The sequence below is a fragment of the Lygodium microphyllum genome, chromosome 2, assembly GCF_053477565.2.
Source record: "Lygodium microphyllum isolate KBCC chromosome 2, Lygodium_microphyllum_v1.1.10, whole genome shotgun sequence".
Classification (NCBI taxonomy): domain Eukaryota; kingdom Viridiplantae; phylum Streptophyta; class Polypodiopsida; order Schizaeales; family Lygodiaceae; genus Lygodium; species Lygodium microphyllum.
The window spans coordinates 137,289,665-137,311,459 of NC_141136.1; the positions used below are offsets into that span (position 1 = coordinate 137,289,665).

The 21,795-nt window shown below is 42.9% G+C and overlaps 1 protein-coding gene across 2 annotated transcripts in view; it reads left to right on the forward strand.

Annotated features, from left to right (window-relative positions):
• Positions 1-2,611: 2,611 nt before the first annotated feature.
• Positions 2,612-21,795, forward strand: part of LOC148040373 (uncharacterized) — a 99,835-nt gene continuing 80,651 nt past the window's right edge. For both annotated transcript variants that reach the window (XR_015694666.1, XM_087698932.1), the window contains exon 1: positions 2,612-4,090. Coding sequence is in view for 1 of the 2 variants with exons in the window: in XM_087698932.1 (XP_087555058.1) it covers positions 2,726-4,090 (1,365 nt within the window). In the remaining variant the exon portion in view is untranslated. The remainder of the gene's footprint in view (positions 4,091-21,795) is intronic.

Genomic DNA, 21,795 nt, shown 5'->3' on the forward strand with positions numbered 1-21,795 from the left:
GGCTCATTTGAGACACGAACTGGTGAAACTCCTCCATGGGAGTGCTCTCTTGAGAATCCATCAAGCTCCACCTTACGCATGAAAATTGATCCATCATTTACAATATGTGAATGGACAAACAGGTTTATTGTTCTTTACATAATGCACTCCATTTTTATTATTTACATATCAATAATTGATTGTAAGGTGACAACTATAGGATAACTCCAATTACATTGCAATTTATCTTACAATTAGAAAGCAATATGGTTAAAAAACAATAAAGAAAAGGAAATGTTATACAGATACATTGATTCAAACGAAATGATGGGATGTATGTATAGACAAGAAGTTTTAGCCATTGTCAACCTGTAATAGATGCCAAACATATATAGCGGAACTAAGAAAGGATTCATTGCAATGATGAACAATTAGAAAACAATATGGTTAAAGAACAATAAAGAAAAGGAAATGTTATACAGATACATTGATTCAAACAAAATGATGGGATGTATGTATAGACAAGAAGTTTTAGCCATTATCAACCTGTAATAGATGCCAAACATATATAGTGGAACTAAGAAAGGATTCATTGCAACGATGAACAATTAGAAAACAATATGGTTAAAGAACAATAAAGAAAATGATATGTTATACAGATACATTGATTCAAACAAAATGATGGGATGTATGTATAGACAAGAAGTTTTAGCCATTGTCAACCTGTAATAGATGCCAAACATATATAGCGGAACTAAGAAAGGATTCATTGCAACGATGAAATACTGTTAAGCAAACAAAAACCCTCCAATAAAACCTAAGTCAAATTGAAACTAGACCACCTAGCAAGAGTTTAGGATACTCAAAATTTACAATAATACATTCCTACAAATACAATTAAATAAATTAATTGGTAGAACAACAGTTGTAATGAGGGTCCACTCAAAAAGTTTCAAGATATTGTGGTGTTTCAAAGACGTTGGTGCAGAAAGTATGAACATAAATAAAACAGGCAGTCAGCAAGGAATTCAAAATTTCAACTAATAATAAAACAGGCAGTCAGCAAGTGTTCTACTTCAAAAATTTTCTCAATGATATTCATTTATGTTCATACAATTCTCCACACCATTATTTTCAATTGAAGCTTGATTGATGATTCCTGCAATGATTGCTATCAAAGATGAATAGCTATCAGAAATTGCTATAAGAGATGAATAGCTCACTCATATGTATCAGAAATTGGGAGAAGCCAAAGACAATGGGGTAGCAGCACATGGAGGTAGAAACACAGGCAGCTAGGCATGCAAATGATGGAAAAATGACCTACATGAACTAACCAGACCCAGAAATGTAGCAGTATGCATGCACAACAGGCAAGACACGATATGAAAACATAGCCCAATTAATGTTTCCGACTGATTAACACTTGCTGCAAACTGGTCAATCAAGGTCAAAAACTGGGCAAAGATTGCAGTGATCAGCAGCCATGAGTTGGGACATCAAACATGATGGAGACCACCACACACGTGCACACTTATTAGGAACACACTTAAGGCACACACAATGCACAATCACACCAGTCAATCATAATCAATAGAATCACTTATCATATCCCCAACATTCGATGGTTTATAAAACATTACATGAATTCCCCAACATTCGATGGTTTATAAAACATTACCAGGTCAATCAAAAAGAGAGAGAGAGAGAGAGAGAGAGAGAGCATACCTGTGAAGGCTGCGAAGTTCTGCTCTGATAAAGACCTCTGTCTCCGAGCCAGAGCTATGATAAAACCCTCCGTTGAAGCTTGCGAATCACCTGTGAAGCCTGCAAATTACATGCAACCAATCGGCCATGATTAAACCCTGAACTGGTTTCTGCAATAGAGAGAGACCTGGCTGGATGCATGATCATCAAAGATGCCTTTCCACCTTCACGATGTGTACATTTTCATGCGAAGAGAGGGATGATGCCAGAAAAACACAGAGAGATGAACCTTCACGACGTGTACATTTATGCATGTGGAGAAACGAGCAACATAGGGAAGCATCCTGTGTATCAACGGCTCCCTGTGTATCAACGGCCACAGGGTGCTTACACCTACCTGGAGCCCACTCATGTGGGTAGAAAATAGAGAGAGAGCATGGCGGCCAGAGAGATACTTCATCACAGGAGGTGGAGCCAAACGGGCTGTAGCCAAACACCGTCAGCAACGGGCTGTAGCAACGGGAAGCCCTCTGTCCTGGAGCCCACAGGCCAACAGAGGAGCCAATCAGAGGTAGGTCGAGTCGCAGGACGGAAGAGGACGGGGGAGCTCCCCCGCCCTGCAGAACGCAGAAAGGGGGTGGGGGGAGCATTGAAGACCCCCAAAAGGGGGAGATGTCGGGCGCCCCCAGTGTGTATGAGGGGGGCTCTCACTTTTGAAGATCCGGGCTTCTTATTGGCTGGATCTTGTATGCTTGGCCGGCCACACTTAGGTGTGTAACCACCCTTAGAGAGCCTTCTCGAGATTTACGAGCCGATCCTCCCGTGGACGATGCAATCAAGTGTAGTTTCAAAGAAACTTGAGGCCACTTGCTGCCTTTGATAGTCCATTGGCAGGAAAAATATCCTACCAGAGGCGAAAGAAGGCTTCAACAACATAATACACCTCTCCGCTCTATCTTGTGTGTGGAAAGCTCTATCTTGTGTGTGGAAAGGGTGGCGACGAGCAGCCAGACAGGAGAGCACGCGAGCGAGGAGAGCTATGGCATGGTCATCCATGCTCTCCAAATCCTGTTCTCATAGGCCTTCTTTCGACACGTCGCACCTGGTGCTCTATTTTCCGCCGTCCCTCCACAGCTCGACCTTGTGCTGTTCGTCGGCCCCGCCCCATCCCAGGTCCTTTCACCTTTCCTCTTCGCATTGTCGTTGCGGCAATAACTTAATCCTGACCCTGCCTACTCCCCCTCCATGTCAGCTCCGCGGCTCCATTTCTATCTATGGCGTCTATGCTGAAGGAGCGGGAACGGCGGCAGCCAATGCAGTTGGCTCTTCCAGCCCTCTCAGCGTGGAATCAAACTTCGGTAATGATAGCCGTCATCGATATGATGGCCCCCTAAGCTCTCAAGCGGGGAATAGCTTGCTGGGTTCGCAGTCTCCTCCGAATGAGGGTCCCTTAAGGTCTCACGGGGGAAACAGCTTGCTGTCTTCGCCCCCTCTTCCGAACGGGGCATTAAATCAGTTGGCCCCTCCTGTGAATGGAGGCTTAAATGCCTCGACTACATCGGTCGACTCGGAAGATTTGAGCGCTCAAATTTACGCTTCCAATTCCATGGAAGGGTGGGTCACCCCCCCTCCTCCACCTCCACCTTTTGGTGGCCCATTTGAAGAATATTATGGTGAAATCATTGGAGAAAATTTCATCGAAGTGACGGAGTCAAACAGCCTCATCGATTTTTTGGAGACTTTGAAGGATAAAAAGCCTGCAGAGGAGTCCATCACCAGGAAAAGAAGATCTTTATCATCAGTTAAGAGGCCCATATCTATGATGAATCGAAATCGGGTAGTCGCCAATCCCTTATACAGTCAAAGCCAGCCTTTGGGTGAACAGTCTAGAGCGATTGATCAGGGGCCATTGTTCCCTCGTAGCATGCCGTCATCCCAGACCAATGGTACCGGGTTCTCAACTTGGCAAAACAGCATTGGGGCACAGGGTTTTGCAGATTCCACAAGTTTGCCTTCAGAATCTCAGGGTAAAGAACGGGGCTATGATCCAAAACAGGGAGACATTGCTTTAGGTGTGGTTGCTTCTACAGAAGACAGAAAGCTGACGCTTGAAATAGGGGCAGAGAAATTTGGGCTGATGACTGTGAAGGATCTTAAAAACACTTTCCAAACTGACCTTAGCAAACAGTTTTTTGATCTCCCTCTCAGTGCTGAAGGATTTGTCGCTCCACTAGGGCACAGTTTCTTAGTACAAGATCAAAATTCTCCACTTACATCATCAGAATGTCCTGATGTAGGCACTGTTCTGATTGGTGAAGTCCAGAATAAAACTTTACTTGGTGGCAAAGCAATTATACTAGGCAGTATACCACCCAAAAAATTGGCATGGCATCGTCTTAGGCAGGTTGGCACTCTTTTCACATGATTGCAGCTTGGTTGGTATGCAGAAATGTTTAGCAATGGTAGCTAGAGTCCTTTTCAACCATTGGATTTTCTTTGTTAATTAAAAGATTATGCCAACTATGTATCATGGTACTTTCTTTCACATGATTAAGTGGCATGGACTGTTCAGTTATTTTAGTCTTGCCCTTTTTGTGCTTTCATTACAAATCTATAGAGAGTGCATTATAACCTGTCAAGCAGTGTTCTTACTTGTGCTAATTGTATTCATTGTGTAAACTTTATTTTTGTTGATTAATCTTATTTTGGTAGGTTCTAGGAGAATGGGGACTTTCACAAGGTTAGAGAAAGTTAGACAACACAAATCATAAATTGTGTGCTGTCTTTAATAGTTGCCATACTATAATGTACTCAAGTATCCATTTTGATTGAGATCATTCATGAAATAAGGCCTAGGGAACCTTGTTCATAGATGAGGGACTCTTGTAGCTATGCCAAAACTTGTGCTACTACTAACCTACTTAGGGAAAACGGATTGCTCATTTTTGGCAAAATTCAGTTTTGATCACATGCAAATAGACTAAGAGATCGGGCTTGCCCTTTGACTCAACTAAAGGTCCTAATGCAAGGGGTCCTTCCTCTTAGCACTTCTTGTATATTCATGCTGGTTATCTCCTGGTTGAGAGCTGTGTTAGAGCCTTCTACGAGTTCGCATTTCAGTTTCCAGCTTTCTCAGTCAGTTTTGAGCTGTGCTTATGCTGTCCGGGCTGAGTGCATTACATTTTTGCCATGTGGCAGGCTGGATGGCAGTTTTACCTGCTGGTCAGCCAGTCACTTATTACCAGTTGCAGGTCAGCCAGTTTTTTGGCCATTTAGGCAGCTGGTTGGCCAGTTTTACAGGTTTAAGTTATTTATAGCTGCCGGTTTCCAGCATGCCGTACTTTGCATCAATTGCCTCCACTCTCTCCGCTTGTAGCCTTTAATCTGCCTGTTCCAGCGCCCTCACTGATGCATACCAGCGGCGTGCAGGGGCTGATTACTGTAGCCTTGTACTCAGCATTCATTTTCAGATCAGGCAGTCCCATTTCTTCATTCTTGCCATTCACCTTGTCTCTCTTTTCCCTTCTTTCTCTATGTTAGCGATTCTCTTCTGTTGTGCACTTTCACATGGTATCATTGCCAAACAAGAGGAACTAGAGTATCCCGTGAGAACGGATACTATACCAAATTGTTGTTCTAATTTTGGATTTGCTGCACCCCTCTAGTTTTGCACAAGACGCACCCAAGTAGAGAAATATGTGAAGACGTCAAATTTATGTTCTAACAAATGGATCCCCATATATCTTTAGAAATCATTCACAATTTAAAAAAAGTACAAGGCGCCATTACTAGTGGTGCTGGATGTTGGTCCACAAAGCTCAACGTGAATCAACCTAAGGGGCCCCTTTGCTCTATGAGGGGATTGCTGGGGAAATGGAGTGTAGTGCTGAATGATGAATCCTTGTCAACAAGCTTTACATACATCCTTGGACAATATTAGGCATGGAAAGCCCCAATTCGTAAAGAGAGTTGTAACCAAGGTTCTTGAAGTGGAAGTGCTAGAGATGCTTGTCATTCGTAGGCTCCCTTGTAGTGGCTAGGGCATGAAGCTGATGGGACTTAGAGCCCTTTGATGTTGGCTAAGAGAGAAAGTATGTCATCATATAGAGGCTACTAGGCTATAACTCATTGCGAGCAATCATTAAACTAGTCGTGGTTTCAATGACCTTGACTGTGGTTGTTGTAAAGCAAATTGCTTACCCCAATTGGCAAAGTTGTTGGATGTATAAGAGATTCACCCAAAGCTTGGGGACATATGAGGTGAGGATGAAGGGGATGTGAATGCATTAAATGAATATTTTGATTTTAATGGTTGAAATTGAAATGTGGATGATGATGGAAAATATGAATGTGATGTTTCGCCAATTTCAAAATGACATTGAGAATAAAACTTGAAGGAAAAGGAGATGAAGGAAAGGGATTACATGAGTTTTAAAAATAAGCATATTTTCTTGTGTTTAAATGCAAAAACCAATTCTCCTTAGGATTTAAATTGTGGTGAATAGTTTGAAGATTTTCTTCAAATCTTGCTCGAAAGTGGAAACATTAGGAAATGATTGAGAAGTAATTGCAAATGTACCTTGCATTGGAGTAGATGGAGGAGAAGAGAAAGTAGGCTTTTACTCTGTTCTAGTCTCTCCAATGGGATGGCTGGGTTCCAAATGGAGGCTCAATCTTTTTGCAAAATCAATAGATTTGCGCATTGAATCTAAAGGAGAATAATCAAGTTTACTTCTAGTTGATGTTAAGATTTATGTATAAGGATGAGATTGTACTTAGCTCACAAGATCTCATATGGTTTGTGGACTCCATGATAGTCCAATGTCTTGTTAGTAGAGTATTTGTCAGCTCATGTGTGAGTTTGAGCTTGATCTGGGCTGGGCATTTTTATTAGGTATTTTAGGTTTTTTCTGGTGTGGCATTTTATGCCAGTGGAGCATTTTTATGCACCAGTCGGCCAGCATTAATGCTGTCCGACCAGCATTATTGCTCCCCACTTTTTCAGCCTATTTATACTTAGTGCTCCTCCTCAGTCAGTATCATCATCATCATCTTCACCATCTGCAGACTCTGTGGAGAGAGGAGCCAGTGCCAGTGCCAGTACCAGTGCCAATGCCAGTGCCCACACAGCCAGTGACTCATTGTTGTATGCGACTGTCTCGTGTTCAGATATATGGATTCCATTTCCCGTGCATATATCTGAGTTCTCATCTGTATCGTGTTCTTTTCTTTTCTATTTTTGTCTTGTGTTTCAGCAGTTTATTTCAGCACATGTCTATGGTTCCACTGCTGCTCCACTTCTGACATGGTATCAGATTTCAGGATCTGTGCTCGTGCTGTGTTTTCTTGCTGATTTCAGGACTGTTTTGTACCCCTGTTGATCAGGCGACTACTGTCGCAGCGAGGCGACCTGTTTTGGGGCTGTTTTCAGCCTGCGTTTTTTGCAGTTTTGCCATCGCCTGCTGCCTACGCACGCTCTACTGCCTGCGTTTTTCATCTGCAGCTGCTGGCGACAGTTTTCTACCTGTTTTTCTCCAGTTTACAGCCTGCGTTTTGCTGATTCCGCATCTCTCGTGGCTGGGTGACTGTTAATTCAAGCCGTTTTTGCTGTTTTTGGCAGTTTTTGATTGATTTTTTTGACTTTCTGCAGCAGATTTTGTCTTCTATTGATCAGATTTTGGGTTATATTGCATGTGAACTCTCATTTTCTGCAGTCAGTGCTTGTGTTTTGGCTGTGTTTCCTCTCTACCTTCCATATGGCTCCTTCGTGCATTTTCACTGATGATAAGTTACATGGACCTGATTATCTCACATGGAGTGCTGTCATGAAAGCTTGGTTTGTGCAGAAGCGGTTATGGTACATTGTCTGTGGAGCTATTGCTCGACCTCTCCGTCCTTTTCCTCTTCCTGAAGACTTTGGTGAGGACAACCATGAGGACGCGGTGCTCACACGGGACTCGGACGATGCCCGTGCTTACTCGGCGTTGCTTCGGTGTATTTCTAAAGCGGTCTTACCGGCGGTTACCTCCTGTAGGACATCTCCTGAAGTATGGCAGAAGTTGTAGCAGATGTACGAAGCACCTTCCACCATGCGGGCCGTCACCCTTTATGGCCAGCTCCAGCAGATGAAGTTTGAGCCGAAAGATACTATTCAGTCTTTTCTTCTTCGTGTTACGCAGGTACATGACCAGCTTCGGCACATGCAATCTGCTCTTCCCGAGGTGCATCTCGTCGGGACGGTCCTCTACAAGCTCCCCTCGGAGTTTGATGGCGTGGCCAATGCTTTGCGGGCCCAGACATCATCGACTCCTGTCAGTTTTACACATATGACCTCGATGCTTCTTGAGCATGAGACATCCTTGAGATTACAGGGGCGGCTTCCAGCACATTATGGAGGCGAGGCTTATGTAGCTTCAGAGAGGGGTAACGGGAAGAAGAAGTCGAGGGCCTAGTGTTACCACTGTGGCAAGAAGGGACATTTGCGGAAGGACTGCAAGAAGTTAGCGGCTTCCAGGAAGGAGCAGAAGACGAAGCGGGATGTTGACTCTACCGATGAGTCCTCTCCTTCATCAGCCTCCGACTCAGATCCTCCGATCAAGGTGAAGTCCAAGGCGTGGAAGGGATTCTCTTCTTTGGATCGCGGGAAGGGCTTGGTGGCCCCTTCCTCGGCTGCTTTCTAGTGGTGGTGATGAGGTCATCCCTCACGACTCTTGTGCCAGAGAGGGAGTGTGAGCGGGTGTTCAGATGGGGCAGCCGCGCCTCATCTATACTTTTATACAGGTGCACAGGTTCCAGAGAGGGACGACCCTGACGCATCGATTTCAGTCTGGCGGAATCACATCCTGGAGTTGGGATTGACATCCAGGTTCATGATGAGCTGGTTATCTGATAGAGCGGGAGGCTTTCGTCTGGAGCTCACATGAGGGGACACTTTGGCGGTCTGGCCAAAGGCAGGGAATCCATGGTCACCTATGTTCAGGGGCATTTTTGACAGGATGGTCTTGTATGCTACTGCGAGACATTGGTGATGAACACAGAGACATGCTATGACATTCTCTATTTTCAGGTGTTTGGTACGATCGACATCGACATCAGGTTCTCTCCGAGGCACATTGGTGGTGGCTTGATCACCCACTGCTTGGGTATCCATGGTTCTACTTGGTGGTTCTATGTTGTATAGTTTCTGATTCCTTTTCCTTGTACTAGTGTATTGTATCAGATCACCCATGATCTGAGAGAGGGTGTTAGCAGAGTATTTGTCAGCTCATGTGTGAGTCTGAGCTTGATCTGGGCTGGGCATTTTTATTAGGTATTTTAGGTTTTTTCTGGTGTGGCATTTTATGCCAGTGGAGCATTTTTATGCACTAGTCGGCCAGCATTAATGCTGTCCGACCAGCATTATTGCTCCCCACTTTTTCAGCCTATTTATACTCAGTGCTCCTCCTCAGTCAGTATCATCATCATCATCTTCACCATCTGCAGACTCTGTGGAGAGAGGAGCCAGTGCTAGTACCAGTGCCAGTGCCAGTGCCCACACAGCCAGTGACTCAGTGTTGTATGCGACTGTCTCGTGTTCAGATATATGGATTCCATTTCCCATGCATACATTTGAGTTCTCATCTGTATCGTGTTCTTTTCTTTTCTCTTTTTGTCTTGTGTTTCAGCAGTTTATTTTAGCACATGTTTATGCTTCCACCGCTGCTCCACTTCTGATATGTCTCTCTACCCATGTTGGGTCCTTGTGGGGCAAATTGTGTCAAAAGATGACGTACCAGCGAGACAGTAGGATTTGCGGGGAGGAACACGGAGTGAACTCGGCAAACATGGAGAAGAGAAGAGAATAGAGAAAAAAACTCTGATGAATGGAATGATGAAGTTCTAAATTGTGGAGTGAATGTGATACAAGGGAATAAGGGTTCCGTAGCACAAGGAAGATGATGAAGACAACCACGAACCACGAACCGCAATGTCCTCCTAAAGGGGTGTGAGGGTAGTGGAGAGGTTGGAGAGAAGAGATGATAGACTGAATGAATTAGCCATGAGGAATGAGTGAGAGAGTGGCCTATAAATATGCACAGTTAGTCTAGGATGGTGCCCCTTTTTGGGACTGCAAACCCTAAACGCAAACCCTAAATGCAAAACGCAGAAACGCAAAATGCAAACTGCGGGTGAAGGGTTTCTCAACACCCCCTCTCAAGCCCCAAAAGGGGAACAAGAGAGGAGTGAGGTGGAGATGCAATGCTACATACTGAAGAATGCTCATGCAGTAGGTGCCACTTGGACAGTGTCCCTCGTGGGGAAATTGTTCACTTGCCCAAGCGCCCTAGTACAAAGATAAAGAAAACATGCAATGCATAGGAGGAATGTCGGACTTTGTGTGGTGCTGAGAACCATAAGGATATGCTCGTACTCGATCTCGGGAGGTGGCTCCATGTTGACCAAGTGACCAAGGCAAGAAGAGAAGAGGAGGAAGAAGATGTAGAGAATCCCTAAGATCCAAGATTTCCACCGGAAAGGGAACTTGTAGTAAAGAACAGTAGATAGAGTGAATTGGAGAAACCGAAACTCAACCTCGGGAGAGAAGCCACTAGCTCCGTGTATCCATGCTAGAAGGAATACGAAGGCCTCGTCACCAAGTCGCAGTTGTCTGATGATGAAGGAAGTGCCGCCGGTTGTGCTGAAGAAGGTATCTGGGGTGCCGAATAGCTCCCAGAGGTAGCCTCTCGAACCTGAGTAGTCGAGGGTGGGGAAGGGTGGGGCTCAGAATGAGCAAGAGGTGGGTAATAGTCGCTGTCTCTCAGTGGAGCAGACTGGGTAGTTGAAGAAGAGGAAGGAGTTGAGCAACCACTGTCTCTCGAAGGAGCAGAGTGACGAGGAGACGGTATCAAACAATCACTGTCTCTTGATGGAGCGGATTGCAGAGCCGTAGGTCGTGGAAGCCACTGTACCTGAAAATAAGTGGAAGAAGACTGCTGCTGGCTTTGCGACAATCTCCAGGAGGTCGTAGCGCCAATCGATCCTCCATGTGCTCGAAAGGACTTAGTGCGCATTGGATGCGTCTTATTGCCTTGAGAATAGTACTCTGATAGCCGACGCAGAACAATCTCTGTGGCCCAGAAAGGAGAGGTGGCACAAGGAGTGCCTGGTGGAAGACGCATGTACTCCGGGGGGGTGGGGGGCAAAGGTCAAAGTCGGCAAGCATTGGTGGTGTGTCCGGTGATGCCACAGTAGGAGCACCCAGTAGTCTGGTCATCTGTTGGTAAAGAAGCCATGGATACTAGTGTGCCTTGCTGAAGAAGAAAGAAGTCAGCCACTATGAACCACGAACCGCAATGTCCGCCTCAAGGGGTATGAGGGCAGTGTGAAGCACGAACTGCAATGTTTGCCTCAAGGGGTGGGAGGGTAGTGGAAGGGTTGGAAGTGAGCTGCCAGTGGGAGGATGTGACCAGCAGTAAGAGATTGCAACCAGTAGAAAAACGCAGGTGAGGAGAGAGAAAGACTAAAAACGCAGGTAGGACAACATGCAGGAGAGAGAAAGACTAAAAACGCAGGCAACATGACTGTGATGATGTGGCAAGCTGTACGGCAGCAGGTCTGCACAGGAACAACAGTCGCCTGGCTAGAATCAGCTCCAAATTGCGTGAAGAGGGCTGGAAATCAGGCGCCAACTGATGGAGATAGCAATGGACAGCTTCGGCTGAGATGTCCTCCGCGAATGGGGTGTGGGCAGCGAGCTGAAACACCTGAAATTTGCTAAAACGAGATTTTGATGCAGCGGAAGAAGAAGAGAAGTGGAAGCCGAATTTGCCACCGGTCTTTGCCTTCATTGGAGTGGAGGATCTTCGCTGCTAGGTGAGCAGATCTAGCTCTGATACCATGTCAAAAGATGACGTACCAGCGAGACAGTAGGGTTTGCGGGGAGGAACACGGAGTGAACTCGGCAAACATGGAGAAGAGAAGAGAGAAAAAAACTCTGATGAATGGAATGATGAAGTTCTGAATCATGAAGTGAATGTGATATAAGGGAACAAGGGGGCCGTAGCACAAGGAAGATGATGAAGACAACCACGAACCACAAACTGCAATGTCCTCCTGAAGGGGTGTGAGGGTAGTGGAGAGGCTGGAGAGAAGAGGTGACGGACTGAATGAATCAACTGTGAGGAATGAATGAGAGAGTGGGCTATACATAGGCACAATCAACAGTCTAGGATGGCGCCCCTTTTTGGGGCTGCAAATCCTAAATGCAAACCCTAGACGCAAAATGCAGAAAGGCAAAAAACGCAAACTGCGGGTGAAGGGTTTCTCAACAAATTGTGTGAAACCAACCTTCCTCTTTAAATAGGGTGGTAAAACCCGATCAAGGTTGTCAGGTACGAAACGGTACGGTACGATAAAATACGGTACTAATTGGTACCTTATGATTTTATAAGGTACGGTACGATATTAGTACCAAAAAAAAACTTGGTTATTTTGGATTATAGATAAAAGAACACATGTTTAGGGCTAAAGTAGTGATGTCACTTGAGTTAATAGGATGAATACATGAGAATAACAAGGAAAAATCTCATGCACAACATGCGCAATGCGCTACTAGAAGACATATGGGAGTGTATATGTAATACATTAAAGAACAAAGCAAAGTTTAGGGTGGATGGACAAACAGGTTCTTCATTCTTTTGTGTGTGTGTGTGTGACGAGAGAGAGAGAGAGAGAGAGAGAGAGAGAGAGAGAGAGAGAGGGGAGGGGAGGAGAGATGCTCTTGGAATTGCATACTCATCTTGGAAGTTGGGGGGGAGAGAGAGAGAGAGAGTGTGTGTGTGTGTGAGAGAGAGAGAGAGAGAGAGAGAGAGAGAGTTGGAATTATGATAATAAACATAAGGCTTAGGAGTTGGAAGATTTTTGTATGGTCTAGTTTTCAGAGGCCAAAAATAGCATGTTTTTTGGTACGAAATGGTACGGATACGTACGGTATGGTACGGTACGAACCGTACGGAACGAACTAGTCCGTACATAGTACGTTTGCAACTATGAACCCGATCAAGCATTTAATTATTGCAATTAATAACTGAGCATAAATTGAAATGCACACATTGCCTGAACAATCTTGGACAATAGACACCTGATTAGCTCCAAAACTAGTGCCCCTTTCGGTATTTCTTTAACTTTGATTGGTAATGGACAATGTATAAGTTGAGATTTCACAATCTCCTTTGCTGATCCAAAAGCCCCTTGCTGTACATACAATCAACAAGCAATTTGGGCCAATTGCTCCTTGATTTTCATCTAGGACTTGCACAAATGGAACCACCAACTGGCAAAATGCTATGTCCATTTACAATGGATGGGTTGGCATCTGAAATCTGTCAATTCGATAAATTTCCAGTGTTGATTTCAATGTACGATGCTTGCTCAACAGGTCCCAAGGTGGCTGTTGAACCCTAATTTTTGCAGAAGTTTAGGGTTTATAGCAAAAATCCTCTTACTATCCACCAAATCTGGCTGAGATCTGTTGAGAATACCCGAGAATTGTTGATATCTTTTGAGAAATTACTAGAGAAGGTGAGAGAAAGCCAAGATGAGAGAGAAATCTGATTTTCTTCGTGACAAATTTGCATGTTGCTTGTTCCAGTCTAGATTTAATTCAGTCACATATTGATAGGCACCTCCAAATTGCTGTCACTTGATCAACAATGCTGTTTTTAGTCCTTGAAAGGTGTCTCCTTGCTGTCCCTTGCTTGCTGAGGCCCCTAGGTGGTTGTCTTATGCAACAAATTGCTGTTGATAAAAAAAATGGGCCAGCAGCTCTCTCTCTCTCTCTCTCTCTCTCTCCCCCCCCCCATTGTGACACTTTGAGACCTATTCCTATTTTATTCTCGGCATTGAAGGTTTTGGAGACTAAAGTGGAAAGGGAAGTGCTTGTAATCATCTTCCCTCTAATGTTCCTATTTCTGATGACGAGATTTCCAATCAAAAGCCTATGTTTCTTTAGTGAATACCTAGCTCTGATACCATGTAAAGAAATATTTGTCTACAAATAACAAACATAATTGCATGACAAAGCACATATTGATAAAATAACTCAGTAGGCTTAGGGTAATTTGGAGACAATGAATCCTGACTATGAATGAATGAATAATGAATAAATACAATGTTCATTGCAACAAACACACTTTGCAAGGTGAATTCTGAATCTCGAACTACTCTCTCTAAAAATGAGGTAGAGAGTATAAGCTGTTATTGTAAGATCAGCCCCTAACAAATAATGGTTCCATGTAGATTGTGCACGATTTACAGCCAAGAGTTCTTTCTCATGGACTTGCAAATTCCTCTCTACACTGTGGAGAAGATGGCTCTCATAAGCTACAACTCGGGCATCTTGCATTAAATAGCCCCGATGTTGTTTCCACATGCATCACATTGAACCACAAATGACTTCCTTAGATTGGGCAAGACAAGAACATGTTCTCTACTCATATTATCCACTTGCTCATGAAGGGATATTGGACGATAAGAAGTGACGGGCAGTAATGCATCCCAAAACTTATTTTATTGCCCTACATTTCTCGCATTCCTTTGTATCAAGCTTATTTCAAGTTATCATGATGCCCACCTCAAAAGTACATGTTAACTGATTCGATGCAAACATTTGCTTGAATTGTACCCATGTTGACAGTGCTCTATCTTGCATCAAGAGTGTAGACTACCATTGCAATATATTAACCTTTAAGAAAGTGGCTGCTTTTAAATCTTCGAGGATTCGGTGAAGTTTTCCACTGAATAGGCTGCATCAAATTGTTGAATGAAAGTCAAAGCTTTTCGCCTATCTTTTGTACCATCGATGGACTTAAAACTTCACTACTTTTGCATCCTTATCATAGTCTTTTGTTGCCCCTTTGCGAGTCAAATTGTCATACATTGGTTGTTGCAAAAAGGGTGCATTTACTATATTTACATCATGACCAAACCCAAATGAAGCATTTATATGACCAACACTCATTACTTGAGCCCCATAAGCATTTGGGGATATAGATGCATTACCAAACATGCCAATTTGTGCCTTGGGCATCAAATCAATGCTGCCATACATAGGCTATTGCATACCATAGGGACTTGTGCCATACATAGGCTATTGCATATCACAGGGAGTTGTGCCATACATTTCTATATGCGGTCCTTGTCCAACCATTGCATGAAAAATCGTGCTACCACCAATGTATCTTGGCTGCCCCATCATTGCATGCATTTTCGGTTGTCCAAAATCCATCGAATTGGCACTTCTATGATGACCTTGCATTTGCATATCTTATCACATAGGAATTGACTGCTTTGCTTCATTGGCTTCTTTAGGAGCTTCAAGTGAAGGCTTTGGCACTACCTTCTGTGCATCTTGTTGTCTCGAAGATGTAGAAGATGACTTCTTCTTTTTGCCCTTGCTAGCCTTCTTAGAAGCATTCTAAAATTGAACAAATTGAGGACCCTTTGCCAATTCAGCAAAGAGATTTGCTACTGTCATCATCCGATTCTTGAATTGGTCATCAAATTCCTTTTCATCTTAATCATCAGCCTCATTTTGCCTTGAAGGCCTTGCATGTTGTCCAATAGCAACATTTTCAGTTTGTTGTCCATCATGTGAGCCTTGTCCAAGATTACGCAATGTATTTCCTTCTTGCCCATGTGAATGTCCATACTAAGAGGCATCATCACCGCTTGACTCCGTCTCACTGTATGAAGACATATTGCTATAATTTCTCAGTTGAGCACAAAAAATCAGCACTAGCTCTAAGCTTTGGCTTGTGATTTGGTGCCTCAAGCCCACCAAATCAAAGGATTGAGTGGTATCTTGGCAATGGAACCATGAAATCAGCCTTCACTCTTAGAAAGGATGGTAATACGTGATTAAGCACTTAAATTATAGCAATGAATAAATGAGCATAAATTGAAATGCACACTTTACTTAAATAATCTTGGACAATAGACACCCTGTTGGCTCCAAAACTGGCGCCCTTTTTAGTATTTCTTTACCGTTAATTGCTAATGGATTGAGTACAATTTGAGATTCCATAATCTCCTTGGATGATCCAAAAGCCCCTCGCTGTACAAACAATCAGTAAGCAATTCGAGGCATTTGTGCCTTGATTTTCACCCAAGACTTGCTCTAATGGAATCCCAAGTAGCCAAATGCTATCCCAAATTCACAATGGATGAGTTTGCATTTGAAATCTTTGACCATTCCTTGAATTTTAGGTACTGATTTCAGTGTACGATGCCCTTGACTAATGGCACAGGTCTCGAGCTAGCTGCTAACCCTAATATACAACAGAAATTTCTTTGCTATCCACCAAATGTGGCTGTGATCTTCGCCAAATGACTCAAAAATGTTGAGATAACCTGAGAATGGGTCGAAGATGTCGTGAGGACATGTATTTTTGAAACCTCACTTAATATGTGGATTAATTTTTAATCACATGGTTAAGTAAATGTTGCATATGTGAGCTATAATTGGTGTTAGAGTAAATTTACGAGCTCGAGACTTGAGGAAATCACGGGATATCAAAGGCAAAAGTTGCCATAAGTTATACCGCATAGGTACTTGGTGGTATTTGGTGCCAATTGTTAGCCTAGGTCATTCATTTGGCCATAAGTATCAGTTAGTGACACTAGAGAAGTGGTGCTTAATGGTACCTAACGCCAATTTGATGATCAAAGATGGCACAGAGAGAGACACTCGGGAGTGGAAGATGCCTAGCTAATTTAATTATTGGCCAGCCAAATTATTTTTCAAGGCACCGAAATAATTATTAGATTAATTTTGAATATTTAAAGACTGAAAATTAATATTTAATTATGGATAATGTTGGAAAAACCATTTGGAAAGGCTGCCACTTGTCAAAAATGCCCATGCAAGATTGAAAAACGTCTTTAGAGGTTAGAGAGAAACATTTTTGCTGTATTCAGCTTGCAAGAGAGTGGGAGGAGATGTTGCTGATTTAATTTGCAGCCATTGGAGGACCTTGTGAGGCAACCAGGGGCAGGAGAAGACCAATCAATAACAGGTGACAGCATCTAGAGGCTGTTGAGACAGGGCAACAGCAGTAAATGGCTGATTTTCTTCAGTTCTTTGCATCTACAAGCTGTTGTGGTAGGGCAACAGTTGCATTTGATTGATTTTCAGTCATTCGTCGCAAAAAAACTCAGAATTTTCTCTCTCTACAGCTTTATCTCTCATCACTAGCCATTTCACAACCTTGCTATGAAGATCTCAGCATTTAGACCCTTGGAGGTTGAGAGATTGCAAATTTCTCTGATGTAAACCCTAATTTACATAAAAAATTAGGGTTTAGCAACAGCCTTAGGAAGCGTGCTAGAAACTGGAAGCTCCAAGACTTGAATTCAATAGGGCTGAAGTTGTTTTTAGCCTATTCAAGTGGAGGGACCAACAAATAATTGAATTTGGGGCATTTTCCATCGTCTATGAAGTGGGTTAAGGCTGATTAAGTACCCGAATCAAGGGGTAAAGCGGATTGAAGACTTGCTGGTCACTTTGGACAGCAAGGGGAGTTTGGATTGTGAAGGGGATTGGGAGAATCCCATTGTAAATCAAATTTTTCTTCAATAAAGCTAAAGAAATATCGAAAGGGATGCCAATTTTGGGGCCAATCGAGTGTGCATTGTCCAAGATCAGTAGGTAAATTTGTATTTTCAGATTTGCATTTATTGTTTGCTGTTGTAATTAAGTTGCTATCAAGGATTTACCACCCATCCATGGAAGGAAGGCTGGTTTCAGGTGAAGGTGAGAGAATGAAAGAGAGAGATTTTCCGATTTGCCACATGGAAAATGGCTGAAATTTGATTGTTGCATGTACCAGACTGCATTAGACGCAGTCGCCTATTGCTAGGAGGCTTATAAATGCTGTTGCAGTTTGCATAAGTTGTTGCTAGCCCATGATGGCTGCCTTTCGTGCTGTCACCTGCCTCTTGAAGCCTTTGTTGATTGTCGCTTGCAGCAATTGCTGTTCTTTGCTTAGAAAATGATCAGCAACTCCTTCTCTCTCTCACATACCAGTTAAGAAACATGCTTCTTTTGAGTTTGAAACTTACGAAATGTTTCTTAAAGTAAGAAATGTTTCTGACAGTAAAAAACTAGGGGGGAGGGAATCCAAAGACATGGGTTTTTTGATAAAAATTGTTGGATAATGTTAAACATGATCATGATGATGAGTAATGACTCGTAAGGACTTAAGATTTTGGATGATAGACTTACTGTTATGGGATTTTGTTTAGTTATTGGACTCTGGCAATCTAGTATCTAGATTTTCTTCTTGTCTTGAGAGTTGATTATTATATGACTTTAGTCTAATTTATGAGTTATTTATGATATATATGATTCATTTTGGATTTTGACATTTTGTTAGTTTTTTTTAAAATGAGAATCATGATGTTGCAACCTGACTCAATCCATATTGTACATGAGCTATTTACATGTTTATTTCAACTTTCTTTGTGTAATATGTATGAATCATAATGTTTGAGATCCGAACTTGTCTAAAGACTTAACTTTGACATAAGTCAATAATGGATCATGGATATATAACGTATTATTCTTAGTTGACTCTCATGTACTATCACTCAAGCTTGATTGGCCTTTCTTTGTTTAAGAGAGTTTCATGGAGGTTTAAAACCTTGTTTCCTAGTTAAAACTATTTAAAAATCCCTATATAAAAAACCCACATTTCTTATTTTACCCCCTCTTGAAAAAACTTACAAAACACGTTTTTAACGTTTCGTTTCTAAACATTTCTGATGTTTCTGGCTACTATGCTCTCTCTAATGGGTTGTAAAATTACCGAATGGCTCAAACCAAGCCCAAAAAAAAGTTTTTCTCAGTTGCATGGGTATTTGTGCTAAGTGGCAATCTTCTAAGCTTAATTTTCAGCATTATCTAGACATTAAATTAATTTTCAAAATTAATCAATCATGAAAATTAATTTAAGCTCTTTTAACGTGCTCAAAACTAAATGTACCCATCCATAATTAAATTGGCTAGGCCATTTCCATCTGGAGTGGTCCTCAACCTTTGTTGACCCTTAGAGTGGCATTAACTAATTAATTAATTAATGCTAGTCCCTAGGGTCACAACTAACACTTAATGGCCAAACAACTGTCCCAGGGTCAAAACTGACACCAACCGACAACCAAAGCTCAGTTGGCATAGCTTATCACAAGTTTTGCCTTTGACACCCATTGCATCCTCGGGGTCCTTGGCCTGTTACCATGAAATAATTGCCATGTGCAACATGTGCTTAACAACCTTGTACGTTTGATTATTAAAGTAATCAAATGTTACTAGCAAGATTAAAGTATTTGAAAAATTTCATGTCCTTGTGTTATATACCACATCAATGTCTCATTCAAGATCTTCTCTCGAATGAAATTGTACTATATCTCAATGTGCTTTGATCGAGCAGGAAACACAGGGTTCCGTGTCAAAGCAATGCAACTCTCATTGTCGGAATGAAGTGTCGTAGGATTTGTTTGTAGGCAGCCAAGCTCTCCTAGTAACCTTCAAAGCCACATTGTATTTTGTCTCACACGTGTAGCTTGTTTGAGGTTGTAAAGGGTCTTCTATAACTTATACACCTTGCCAGTGGATGACATAAAGCCAGGAGGTGGCTTAAGATGGATCTTCGATTTCTAATCTCCATTAAGGAAGGCAGACTTCACATCAAGTTGATAAACTGGCGGTCATCTCCTATGCTTTCCAAGGCAAGAATAGCCCTAATGGTAGCCATTCGAGTTGTAGGTGGAAAGGTGTCATGGAAATCCATCCCTAGCCATTGTGTGAAGTCCTTTGCAATGAGCTACGCCTTGTACTTATCAAGAATACCATCCCTATGGTACTTGGTTCTAAAGACCCATTTGACTCCAATCACCTTCCGATGAGTGGACTGAGGCACAAGATCCCAAGTGCCATTTTGCTCTCCATAGCCTTTTGCCAATGATATGATTGCGAAGTCTTCTTCATGGAGGTGGGCGCTCTATTTTGCATGGCATGAGACCCATTTGACTCCAATCACCTTCCGATGAGTGGACTGAGGCACAAGATCCCAAGTGCCATTTTGCTCTCCATAGCCTTTTGCCAATGATATGATTGCGAAGTCTTCTTCATGGAGGTGGGCGCTCTATTTTGCATGGCATGAGACATCAAACAATAGTTGGGACAAACAAGCTCGGTGGATTGTGCATGGTTTCTTCGAGATCGCCGTGGGCCATCTTGCGATTGCCACTTCTCTAGAACTCCTTAATCCCTATATCATGTGCCCAATGACGAGGAGGCTGATACTCCCCCTCATCGCTATCTTTGCCGAAGTCTTTGGAATGTCCATGGGGGCTGGCATGACACATGAATTCGGTGGTGAAGCAATCTCCTCCACCAGTGTGGAGGAGCCTCAAGAGATAGAGTCTCCAAAGGCATTGGATCAAATGCTCAACTGTCACGTGGATCTCCTAGTATGGGATGCTAAACACCTCCCATTGCAGCTGGAAACTCCATGAAGAAACATCTCGACTTGTGTATACATCTCGCGAAACAAGATCATAAAGGCTCAAACTTATCCCTCTATTTCTTTGGGATATGAAGATAAGCATCATGCCCGAACACCTTGAAGTAAGACGCATTCGGATTTTGACCAAAGTAAGCATAAAAAAGTGACACATGTGCCATGGCCAATGTAGGGGATTGACTAAGGATGTGGACAGTAGTGGCCATTGCTTTGGCTCATAGACTTTGAGTGGTCTGCCGATGTTCTATCATAGTCTGTGCCATCTTGATCATATTGCGATTCTTCTACTCCAACATGCCATTCATTCTCTTGAGGTGTATTCGTGTTGGCAAACTCTTGGTGTATTCCACGATCTACACAAGAATTGGCTAGCTCTTTGGAGACAAACTCTCCTCCCTTATTGGAACACAAGGTTTTGAGTTTCTGCTAGATCTATTCTCCTCGAAGATCAACCAATCTTAAAGTGTGAGAATGCTTTGATTTCAACTCCAAGGAGTATGCCCAAGTCATCTTGCAAAAATCATCAACAATGAGCATAAACTATAAACTTTCCTCAAGGGACTGCATTCTCATTGGTCCACATAAGTCCGTTGAAACAAGCTCCAAGGGCATCTTAACCCTTCGTGAAGCCTTGTTGGGAATCACATCTCTATGTTGCTTGCCACGAATGTAAGACACACGTGGCAGATGGCTCAATCCAATTTGTGGCAATCCATGCACAAGCTGACCATGAGTTGCCTTCTAACGGTACTCATAGTTGAGGTGACCAAACCAAGCATGCCATAGCTCAATTTGAATTTGAGAAGGAAGAAGAAGAGAAGTATAGGCTGATGAAGTCTGCATCTTGTAGGCTCCATTCTCCTCATGGCTTGCGCAAAGAACCTATCAAGAACTTGGAAAGAGTGCTTATCAAACTCAACTATAAAACCAAGAGCACAAATCTTGCTCACTGAAAGAAGAAGATACCCTATACCTAGTACATAGAGGACTTTTAATGTGAGGGCACCACCTTGCCCATCCAAAATCAGCTGCATATCACCTTTGCCTTTGATAGGGACTAAAGAACTGTTACTTATGAGAATTTGCCCATGCATTGGATGCATACAAGCAAGACTATTTGAAGGAGTCATGTGACGGGAAGTGCCACTATCCACAATTCACTCATGAAACTGGGGGGTCAACATCGTTGCATTAGTGGTTGTCGGAGGAGCATCCTCAATCACCTCCAAATGGAGAAAGGTAGTCGATGAAGGAGCAGCCACTTCTCCTGAGTCCTTCATAGTTTTCTCCTTCTTATTCTTGTTGGGGTAATCCTTCTTCCAATGACCTGTCTTGCCACAAATGTAGCAAGTAGACTCCTTGCTTTATCTTGCTTGGTCTTCTCGTCTTTGTTGTTGTTGTTTTTCCCCTTCTATTGGTAACATTGATTTGTCAACGCCTCTAACTTGGGGAGAGTTTTGGTCCAAGACTATTGGAACCAATGTCTCCCACTTAAGGTATTTTCCCGCCTTGAAGCAATCAAGGGGGAATAGAATGCATTGAATCAGGA